Here is a 12,039-nt window from a genome sequence, read left to right on the forward strand (position 1 = left end):
AATGTTTATTGTCAAAATGCAAATTATTAAAATTCATTAAAAAGGAAAAAAAACACAGCATCACTGATTCGTTGTACTGTATAAGTATACACCCCCTTCAATATGAATCATCATTGGTGTAGCAGTTTATTTTCCAAAGTCAAATAGGTAAATAAAAATCACTGAGAGGAGTTTCATGTGAGTGTAGTACGATTTAATAAAAGTGGCATAACATACAGACGAAAGAACACTCCAACAACTCAGTGAAAAGATGACTGGGGATTTCAGAAAAAGCAGTATAACTTCCCTTATACCCTGCTCCAGAGATCACCTCCTCTGCACGAAGCTCCAGTCTGTGGACAGACCCTCAACATTATCACATACAGTACAAGGACATTAACCCTGGATTTTATGTTGGGAGGCTGTAGTGCGACTTCAGGTGGCTTCAGCCTACAGAGGAGCTTCAGGGACCCCACTAAAGTGAGTAACGTAAGTATTTTCTTCTTAATCCCTCACTCCTAGACTAAATTGAGAATTTACCCTTGCATACTGGAGGGTCCCTGCTGCAAGGGTGGATTGCTTTATTGTCATGGAGTTGGGCTTTAAATGGGAATGGGTCCCTAAGAAAGATAGATCACGAGACAGCTGTAAATCTGCCTATAAAAATCTGTCCACACAAAGTAAGTGATTGTGCAAAGAGACTAGAAAGAGAGATCACCAAAAGACCTATTGCATATCTCAGGGAGTTACAACCTCACTGGTTGAGCTTATGACTATGTGTATATAGGTTGGACAATGACCATGTTCTTCACCAGTCAGTTTTTGAGAGTGTAGCAAAAAAAAAAAAAAAGCACGGTTAACTATTCAGTTTGGATGTTATAATTTTTTTGTAGTATTCATTTTTTAAAAATCCTAACTTTTTAATAGGTTGTGAAGATGCAGTCTGAACTTTGGAGACACCCGCTGTCAAACAATGGAGTGAGTACATTGTTTATATTTTATACAATAAAGCTGTGCTTCAAAAAGTAACTTTTGTTTGTAGTAAATTAATACTTGATACAAGCAAACTGTAATGTGTATAGTTCTCAGTGCTCATACACACTATAAGAAAATTGGATTCTTTTCTTCCAAATCATTTTTGTATCATTTTCGTATAGTGTGTACACAACTTTTGTCGGCCGATTCCGAATTTTCTTTCCCGAAAGACAAACTCCAACATTTTTCTCGTACAGGAACAGAACAAAAGATTTTCGTTTTAATTTGTACCATTCTCGTACAAGAAAAATCAGGAAAGAAAGACTGCGCACGATCAAAAACAATAAACCAAAAAAAGTATTTTGTTTAGACTCACTATGGCTATTATTCCATTTTCCTGTTTGGGAGCATTTATAAGGATGAGAATATGTACATTTTTTATATATATATTCTCTATCTATCTATATATATATATATATATATATATATATATATATATATATATATTCATACACACATACTGTACATACATACAACCCCAATTCCTAAAAAGTTGGAAAGCTGTCTAAAATGTACATGAAAACAGAATGCAATGATTTGCAAAACTCACTCTTCGCAATAGAAAATAAAACGCATCAAATATTTAAACTGAATTTTTTTTACATGAATGGTAGCAAAGCATCTCACAAAAGTTGGGACAGGTCATGTTTCCCTCTTCTTTTAACAACACTGTGTAATTGTTTGGGAATTGAATTGAGGAGACCAGTTGCTGGAGTTTTGGGAGTGGGATGTTTTCACATTCTGGCCTGATATAGGATTCTAACTGCTCAACAGTCCAGGGTTGGTCTTTGTCGTATTTTTTGTTTCGAGATGAGCCAAATCTTTTCAGTTGGTGAAAAGTCTGCATTTTAGGCAGGCCAGTTAGGCACCCAGGCTCTTCTGCTAGTTTAGCATTGTCTTGCTGAAATATGCAAGGCCTACCCTAAAAAAGTAGTCATCTGGGTGGAAGCATATGCTGCTCTAAAACCTGGATATATCTTTCACAATTGATTGTGTCGCACTAATGCACCCTCATACCATCACAGATGCAGGCTTTTGAGTGGTGATAAGAAGCCAGAAGGTCTTCTCCTCTTTAGTCTAGATGACACGGCACCCATGGGTGCTAAAAAGAATGTCAAATTTAGATTTGTCTGACCAGTTGTCCTTTTTGGCAACGGAGCATTTGAAATTGCATTTAGCTGAGAGAAAATAGAAGCATTTCTGTGTCCATGTTGAAATATTTCTTCTTTGCGTGATAGAGCTTTAACTTGTTTGGATTAATATATGTAAATCGGCCAAGGATAGGTGGAGCTAGGCTCTACATCCCAAAATGTTAAAGAGGTAGAAATGGGACTTTTAAGGTGCCAGAAGCAAAGAACTATATCATATTGTATTTAATATATCAGATTAAAAAAGTAAAACAATCTCCAATTTTAAAATTGCATATTTGTGGAAGTATAACTACTGTACATAAACATCGTTCTCGACATGTTTCGCTAGCCTGTATAGCTTCTTCAGGAGATTTGTGGTCTTCTGTACAGCATCTTCACTGCAACATATAAAAGAACATACAAGACAAAAATATACTAGTGACAAAAAAGACAGATCTCAATAGTTAAACATCTTTCTACAAGAGAAGGTACAGAATAAGCTGAAAAAACTCTTACCCCAAAAGAAACTGCTCTTGGGTTAGCATGCAAACATATCCGGGTCAATGGGTCGACATTTTAAAGGATATCAGCAGGTCATAGAAGGACCATAATGCCCATACAAAGATTTGTGGAATATCAAAATGTATGCTGTAACATGTACATGTCTATAGCTGTCCTTTTTGTTTAGAAAGAGAAACCCACTGGGTGAGCCACACTGCTAAGTACTGTTTAGTAGTAATAATGATTACCTAATGCATAGGAAACCAATTTCAAAATTTTGGCAAGCTGCAATGTCGTTTTCTCTTATATTCACCGACTGACACAGCTCCTCTCTTAGCCATTGGGTTGTTACGCCAACTTTAGTAGAAGACTAGGCATAACATGTTATGAAAGACACAGAACTTTTAGTTCCGCCCAAGGCCTTAGGTAACAACCCCCCAGCCTGCCATGCAGCCACAGTTTTATTTTGCCTAGTGAAGAAGAACCTAGGAACCCTGTGGGCCCATTGGTCTGTGTTTTTTCTACCAAAGCTTTGCTTTTTGCGCAAGACATTTTCCCTGTGTTTATGTCTTTTATACTGGACGCTCGGCGGCCATTTTCTTGGAGCCTGGAAACGTACATCGATTTCAGCACCATAAGCAGCAGCTCTGGATGACACAGTGTGATCTCCTATGCACCTGGGAGCTGACAAGGGGCACAGGCACTACTAGCTGGACAGTGCAGAACCAGTCAGGTTGGTGAGTCCTGCGGGAAAGAGCCCCTCAGCCAGCAGCAGTTAGAAGGGTGAGACATCACTGTCCTAAGTCCCCATCAGGTGACAGACAGGGTAGGGTCAGCATGGCTTCAGAAACTGGTGTTTCTTCCCCTGAAATCCAGGCAATTGCAACCAGCTTGCCTGCAGCTTGTGAAGTGCCTCTGGACCCTTTGTCGGCGGTCCTCAATTCGTTCATTGCCAAGATGAAGGCGGTGCGTGGGCGCAAAGGTGCTAAAAAGCGGCCCCTGGCCCCCCGTTCTCTGGGGAGAGCTCTGACGCAGACTTGGGCCCTGCTGAGGCTGGTGACCCCTGTTCTGTCGTTTCAGATGACGCTGACCAGGACCATTCGAACAGTGAGGATGAGTCCTCCTCCAGGTCCGTGCGCGACAAAGCACTTGTTGGAGCACTTATCACAGCAGTGCGTGATACCCTGAAGATTCAGGAGCCAGCAGATCCCTCTGCTGATGTAGCAGTCCCTTTTGGGTCCCGTAAGCCAGCCCGTTCACCTAAGGTGTTCCCGTATCTGACTTATCTTGATAAGTTAATTTACAAGGAATGGGGTCGACCACAACGGACCTTTTCAGTCCCCAAGTATATAGCATATGGCGGTGCGCTACCCTTTTGAGGAGAGCCTTTTTAAGAAGTGCTCGGCTCCTCCGGTCGTGGACCCCCCAGTATCCAGGTTAAACAAAGTAACCATGATCCCCGTAGAGGGGACTCCTGCATTTAAGGACCCCACGGACAGGAAGGCCGAGGCAGTGGCTCGTTCCTTGTTTATGGTTGTGGGGTCAACCATGCGACCAGTACTGGCATCCACCCTTGTGTCGCAGACACGGAGTGGGAAAAACTATTGCACCGTGAATTGGGAGAACAGGCCTCTCCTATCTGCGTGGAACTAGCAGACCAGCTAGTGCAAGACCTTAAGTATGTTTGTAACGTGGCCCTGGGTAACTCTCCCTCTGTTATCCAGGGCTTCAGTGTCAGCAGTGGTGCTGAGGTGCCTGATTTGGTTAAAATGCTGGTCTGCTGACTAGGCATCTAAAAAAAAAAAAAAAAAAAAAAAAAGCTCTGACAGATTTTCCCTTCCTTGGAGACCAGCTCTTTGGAGCCTCTTTGGATGACATTATTAAAAATGCCACAAGTGGTAAGAGTACTCTACTCCCACAGGCCAGGAAAGCTAAGGAGCCACGCTGTAGGCAAGGGCCCTCATTTTCTGCTCACAAACGTCTTTTTCGCCCGCCCGGAGCTTCGACCAAGCTTCCCCAGTCCGACAGGACGACCGCTGAAGGACCAAAGCATCCCTGGAACCGCAAGCCTAACAAGCCTGAGAACAAAAGTGCTACCGCATGAAGATTTTCGACCACCCGCAACTCGGGTGAGGGGTTACCTTTGGGAGTTTGCAGCCCGGTGGACCTCTCGGCTGTCCGACCAATGGGTCTGCGATCTGTTTTCCTCAGGCTACAAGATAGTTACTCTCTTGGCCGCAAAACAGATTCTTCCCCTCCAGCATACCCATACTCCCGGCTCGCGGGGAAGCCCTTTTGGGGGCGGTAAGGGACCTGCTGAGTCGTGGGGTGAAAGTACCTGTTCCGGACTCGGAAGGTTTTCAGGGGTTCTACTCAAACCTGTTTGTAGTCCCCAAGAAGGAAGGGGTATGTCCAATCATGGATCTAAAAGCCCTCAATTACTTTGTGAAAGAGGTTCAGAATGGAATCAGTTTACTCAGTCGCTGCACTCCATCAAGGGGACTCCCTGATGTCCTTAGACATCCAGGATGTGTACCTGCACATACCCATATGCCTCCGGCATCAGAAGTTTCTGCGATTTGTCGTCGGGGAAGCCCACTACCAGTTTGTGGCTCTCCCTTTTGGTTTGGCATCAGCCCCCCGAGTCTTTACCAAGGTATTGGCTCCTGTTTTGGCATTGCTACGGCAATGGGGATACCTAGACTATCTCCTCCTGAGAGCATCTTCCGCCTCAGAGTTAGAGGAGGATGTGGCTATCACCATGCAGACCCTGCAGGAATTTGGGTGGCTTTTAAACCTAAAGAAGTCTGTGATTGTACCGACTCAGAGTTTGGAGTACCTAGGCTTGCTGCTGGACTCCATGGAAGCAAGAGTGTTTCTCCCTTCAGACAAGCTGCAGACTCTCGGAGCCGCGGTGAAACTGCTGATGAACCGCAAGTGGTCATTGCTGCACTTCTGCATGCGAGTCCTGGGACTCATGGTGGCCTCCTTTGAGGCAGTACCGTATGCCCAGTTCCACATCAGAGTCCTGCAGAAGGAGATTTTGACAAAATGGAACAAATCTCCGTTCCTGGATCGGCAGATTCAGGTGAGCCAGTTAGTCAGGGATTGCCTGATCTGGTGGCTGATGTCCCCGGCACTTCAGTCCGGGAAGTCGTTCCTACCTCTGAAATGGACGGCGATCACAACGGATGCCACCCTATCAGGCTGGGGTGGAGTAATGAGAGTTCAGTCGACCCAGGGCCTCTGTTCGGTGGAGGAATCCAAGTTGCCGATCAATCTGCTTGAACTGAGAGCGATCAGGCTATGGATTTTACGGTGAGTACAAAAAATCCTATTTCTCAACCACTGGAGGCAGCCCAAGAGAAGGATGAAAATACAGCAGAAAAGGGATCTGTGTTAAACCTTCAGTGCTTCCTAATGAGGCACTGAGCTAGAGAGTGAATGTATGCAGCCACAACAAACTTGCCTCAAACTTGCCTCGCTAGTAATCACAGCAAGGAAAGACCAGAGTAATCCAAGGTCCAGGTGTGCAATAGCGCAAACTTCCACAGATCACATTGCTTCCAGTTACAAACTGATCAAATCTGCAAGGTAAAACAAACATTTGCCATAGCAGCAAGCGCCCAGTACAGCAGATAGAGTGGGGTGGTAAAAGAAAAAAAAAAGAATGTCACAGCATTTACCTTAGGTTTGTAAAGAAAAGGTGTGTGGCTCCCAAGCAGGTGCAGGGCGGATGGTCTAGGTCATCCATTGCTATGCAGGGCTATTTAGAGTGTTCTCACTTGCTGGGTATCCTGGATTCCTGCCAATCAAGTGTTGACACCAGGGAATGCCGATCGCGCATGCGTGGATGTGATGGCGTCATATGCAAGTGTGAGAACCTGTCAGCCATCTTGGAAACGCCAAAACAGTGACGTCAATACAACAATGCCACAGTTACCTTCTAATAGTAAAAGGAATAGGAATAAAATATAACAAACAATCAAAGCTTATAGGTAAAGCCCCAACGGGACAACACAACAGAGCCGACTCAAGCCATAGTGGGATACCGCCAATAATATCCTTAAAGGGACAGTAACCTTTTATTCGCATAAATAAACTGCATATTTGTGATCAGAAAGACCTTGTATTAGGGGGTCAATTGCTGAACACCTTGCCTTCATATTTAGGACTATTTCGGAATGGGTCAGCGCTCAAAAACGGCGCCGCCTGAAAGGGCCAATTGATAGCCTCTCCAAAACAATGCCCTGGGTGTCCCTATGACCACCCATCCAGTGTGGCAGGGCCAACAAAACCAGACAGCCTGTATAACTATAAGAGATAATCAGGAGATCTGTGCATTGTGTAGATCAAAAGATTGTGTGTAACAAAACCAAAACATAGCATTATATCATATTGCAAGCAGGTAAATGGTTATAGTTATATCAAATTTTACTAATTTAGCTATGTGCCATCATCATGGATGGTATTAGCCAACCAGGATAATGTATAGTGCAGCCCATATGTCATCATGGCCTATAACTTTTTGGGGGCGGAATTTTAGTGAAAGTGCTTATAGCTAATGGCTTCATTTAACCCAGGATATCTGGTAGCCGATAACGTGTAGATCCATTTGGTCTCACATTGCAATAAAGATTTGTCATTATCCCCACCTCGCTTATGTTGGGGGATGTGCTCTAGTGCAAAGAATTTTATTGCTTGAGCATTGAAATTGTGATAGAGACCAGAGTGGCAACTAATTGGCATTTCCAACTTTTTCTTATGTATCTTAGATGTGGTCACTAATATGATGGAAAAATGGACGCTTGGTCTTTCCAACGTAAAACACGCTGCATTCACAACTCCTATAGTACACAATTCCTATGACTTGCCAATTAGCAGAAAATTTTGGTTTGTAAGTTTGACCATTTGGAAATCTGATTTGATCAGCAACCATTATTTACTGCCACTTCTGGTGATGCCAAAGCTTTTGGATCTAAACGGTTTCCTCTCAGCAGAGTGATGACTATGAACCAATTGATCACATAGGGATTGAGATCGTCTGTATGTGATTTCAGGATAATCTTTTACATACTTTGAGACAATGTCATCTGCTGCCAGCAGATGCCAGAGTTTTTCCGTTATACCCCTAACTTGTCTATGCTGCCCTGAATATCGAACGATCAGTCTTACATTGGAACGTTGTGATTTATTTTATTTTTTTTACTTTTTTCTTATGTATTAACACCTCTCTATTTTGGGTGTTTGCTCTCTGATCGGCCTTTTTCAAAGTGGTATTGCTATATCCTCATTCCCTAAGATCAGTGGTCCCCAACCTTTTTGGCACCGGGGACCGGCTGTGTGGATGAAAATTATGCCAAGGACCGGTCACGATTTTTCACGGGCAATGGCTGGTGTTAGTCATTCAATCATAATGGCACCATGCTTTATATGGTGTCGGGGTGATTGAAGCGCATTATTTCTATTATTACATTGCAGTAATAAATGAAATAGTTCAACTCGCCATAATGTAGAATCAGTGGGAGCCCTGTGTGTGTCACTTGCCACTGTCGCCTGCTACTAGATGTGTATAGTCACTTGCCACACTGCCTGTCACCAGATGCGGAATGTCACTTGCCACATCACCTGCCACACTGCCTGCCACAAGATGTGGATTGCCACCTGCCATGTTGCCTCTCACCAGATGCGGAGTGAGTGGAGCGCCCCTTGTGGTATGTCAGGCAGACAGCTGAGGGGGTGAACTACAAGTCCCAACACACCTCATCTGTACTCCCACACACAGCTCACCTGTCACTGATGATGTCACATCTCTGTGTTGCAGGGTGTCTCTCTCCTCATGCTGCAGCTGGTCTCATCTGGCAGAGGGAGGTTCCGGGACTCCTTCGGCTGTCAGTCTCTGGCTCCACCCTTTTGACATTCCTGATTAGCTGTCCGGGGGGGGCAGGCAATTTGCGCCGCTGAACAAAGAATATATATGTTTTCACACACCGAGGAGCCGCAGGAGAGCGGTCAGGCAGTATGAGATGATGTCATCTCTCTGCTCCCCGCTGCACCTCCGACACTGAGACAGAGCACTGGCTTTGAGGGCGGAAGAGCGGTGATGCAGAGGGGGCGGAGAGAGATGATATCATCTCTGCTTGCCTGCACGCTCGCTTCTTCCATCCACCCAGTTCTCTCATGCCAGTAGCCCAGCATGTCCCTTGTGGCCGCCTGCACCCGCGGCCCACCTGCAGAAGGGCCACGGCCCGGTAGTGGGCTGGGGACCGGGGGTTAATGACCCCTGCCTAAGATGACACTGCAGTGCCCTAGCTTCAGTTTTAAAATCTTGTTTGGAACAGTTCCTCCTCAAATGGAGATATTGACTGTATGGAATACTGGATATCAATGGATTGGGGTGCAAGCTGGTTGCATGGAGAATTGTTTCCCGCAGATTTTTTTCTATATAGCATGGAACCTAGACTATCTTGATTGATGGCTATTTGTATGTCCAAAAAGCTGGTGCTCTTTTGGTCATGGGTCATAGTGAATTTGAGATTGAAGTCGTTGACCCCAATCTTATCAATGAAGGTTCCAAATTCCTCAGATGTCCTCATGTTACTGCACTCATGTCTCACATTCAGGATACTAGTGACCTGATCCGGGCCCTAGACAACATTCATGTACTGGAAGGTGCTTGGCTGGTTGTGGTTGATGTGGAGACCCTCTACAACTCCATCCCTCATGACAAGGGGGTTCGGGTTTTAGAGGGCTTGCTGTCTGAGTGTGGCAGCACATCAGGTCCCTATAAGAAGTTCATTTTGGACCTCCTCAGATTTGTCCACATGAATGTGTTTTTGTTTGGCCGTTCCCATTACTTCCCGGTTCAGGGGGTCGCTATGGGAATACAATGCCCTATCCTATGCTAACCTGTACCTGGAGGGGTGGGAACCAGAGCTTTTCTCCAGGGAAGATCTACAGGACCTTCTGGGTAACGTCCTAATCTGGAGAAGATTTATTGATGATTTGTTCATCATCTGGACTGGGACATCTGAGGAATTGGGAACTTTCACTGATAAGGTTGGGGTCAACGACTTCAATCCTAAATTCACTATGATCCATGACCAAAAGAGCATCAGCTTTTTGAACATACAAATGGATAGGCAGGGCAGCATAGACAAAGTCAGGGTAAATGGAAAATTCTGGCATCTGCTGGCAGCAGATGACATTGAGTCAAAATATGTAAAAGATTTTCCTGAAATCACATACAGAAGATCTCAATCCCTACGTGATCAATTGGTTCATAGTCATCACTCTGCTGAGAGCAAACAGTTTAGATCCAAAACCTTTGGCACCACCAGATGTGGCAGGTGTATTTTTTGTCAGTATATAATGGTTGTTGATCAAATCAGCTTGCTAAATGGTCAAACCTACAGAGCAACATATTCTACTAATTGCCAAACCATAGGAATTGTGTATCATGTGAACTGTGAATGTGGCGTGTTTTACGTTGGTAAGACCAAGCGTCCATTTTTCCATTGCATTCCTGACCACATCTCATTGATGCACAAGAAAAAGATGGAACCGCCAATTAGTTGCCACTCTGGTGTCTCTCACAATTTCAATGCTCAAGCAATGAAATTCTTTGCTCTAGTCTAGAGCATATCCCCCAACATGAGCGAGGTGGGGATCATGTCAAATCTTTATTGCAATGGGAGACCAAATGGATCTACACATTATCTGCTACCAGATATCCTGGGTTGACCACTGGGCACTTAAACCCCCTTAATAACCAGACCAATTTTCAGCTTTCGGTGCTCTCACATTTTGAATGACAATTACTCAGTCTTGCAACACTGTACCTATATGAAATTTTTGTCCTTTTTTTCACACAAATAGAGCTTTCTTTTGGTGGTATTTAATCGCAGCTGGTTTTTTTTATTTTTTGTGCAATAAAAGAGAAAAGACCGAAAATTTTGTTTTGGTTATAATATTTAGCAGATTAGTAATTTTTCTTCATAAATTTTGGCCAAAATTTATACTACTACATATCTTTGGTAAAAATAAGTACAAATTGGTGGATATTATTTGGGCTTTGTGAAAGTTATAGAGTCCACAAGCTATGGTGCCAATATCTGAAAATTGATCACACCTAAAGTACGGCCTATCTCATTTCGCGAGACCCCAACATGCCAGAAAAGTACAAATACCCACCAAATGGCCCCTTTTTGGAAAGAAGACATTCAAGGTATTTAGTAAGAGGCATGATGAGTTTTTTGAAGTTGTCATTTTTTTCCCACAATTCTTTGCAAAATCAAAAAATTTTTCTTTCCTTTTTTTTTCTCATAAAATTGTCATATTATCAGGTTATTTCTCACACGCAGCATATGCATACCACAAATTACACCCCAAAACACATTCTGCTATTACTTCTGAGTATGGCGATACCACATGTGTGAGACTTTTACACAGCGTGGCCAAATACAGAGGCCCAATATGCAGGGAGCACCATCAGGCGTTCTGGAGCACCCAGGCCAATTCTGACATTTCTCTCCTACGTGTAAAAATCATCATTTATTTGCTAGAAAATTACATAGAACCCCAAAACATTATATATATATTTTTTTTTAGCAAAGACCCTAGAGAATACAATGGTGGTCGTTGCAACCTTTTATCTTGCACGGTATTTGCACAGCAATTTTTCTAGCGCGTTTTTTTGGGGGAAAAAACTGTTTTGTGCTTTAAAAAAACAAAACAGTAAAGTTAGCCCAATTTTTTTGCATAATGTGAAAGATGAAGTTACGCTGAGTAAATAGATACCTAACATGTCACCCTTCAAAATTGCACATGCTTGTGGAATGGCGCCAAATGTCACTACTTAAAAATCCCCATAGGCGACACTTTACATTTTTTTACTGGTTACAGAGGAGGAAGTCTAGGGCCAGAATTATTGCTCTCACTCTAACATTCGCAGCGATACCTCACATATGTGGTTTGAACACCAATTTCATATGTGGGCGGAACTTACGTATGCGTTCGCTTCTGCATGCGACACATGGGGACAGGGGCTCTTTAAAAAAAACATTTTTTTAAATTGTTCCTTTTACTTTATTATAGTTTGACACTTTTTTTCCCCAAAAATAAATTTTTTGATCACTTTTATTCCTATTACAAGGAATGTAAACATCCCTTGTAATAGGAATATGGCATAACAGGTCCTCTTTACAGTAGATATGGGGTCTATAAGACCCCACATCTCACCTCTAGGCTGGGAAGCCTGAAACAAAAAAAAAAAAAAAAAGATTCTGGCTTTGATCGTATTGGTGAGTCGGTAGAAGCACTGGAGGGTGGCGGGAGGGGGGTTGTCCCCTCTCGCCTCCTATAAGAACGATCAAGCAGCGGAACAGCCGCTATG

The 12,039-nt window shown here is 43.5% G+C and overlaps 1 protein-coding gene across 2 annotated transcripts in view; it reads left to right on the forward strand.

Moving 5' to 3' along the window:
* PGAP1 (post-GPI attachment to proteins inositol deacylase 1) overlaps positions 1-12,039 on the forward strand; it is a 484,659-nt gene that overhangs the window by 411,767 nt on the left and 60,853 nt on the right. For both annotated transcript variants that reach the window (XM_077448710.1, XM_077448711.1), the window contains exon 24: positions 907-957. In XM_077448710.1, the coding sequence (XP_077304836.1) occupies positions 907-957 (51 nt within the window). The remainder of the gene's footprint in view (positions 1-906; positions 958-12,039) is intronic.

The sequence above is a fragment of the Lithobates pipiens genome, unplaced genomic scaffold (genome assembly GCF_037356315.1).
Source record: "Lithobates pipiens isolate NorthernLeopardFrog02 unplaced genomic scaffold, aLitPip1_a1.2 Scaffold_22, whole genome shotgun sequence".
In the NCBI taxonomy this organism is placed as follows: Eukaryota; Metazoa; Chordata; class Amphibia; order Anura; family Ranidae; genus Lithobates; species Lithobates pipiens.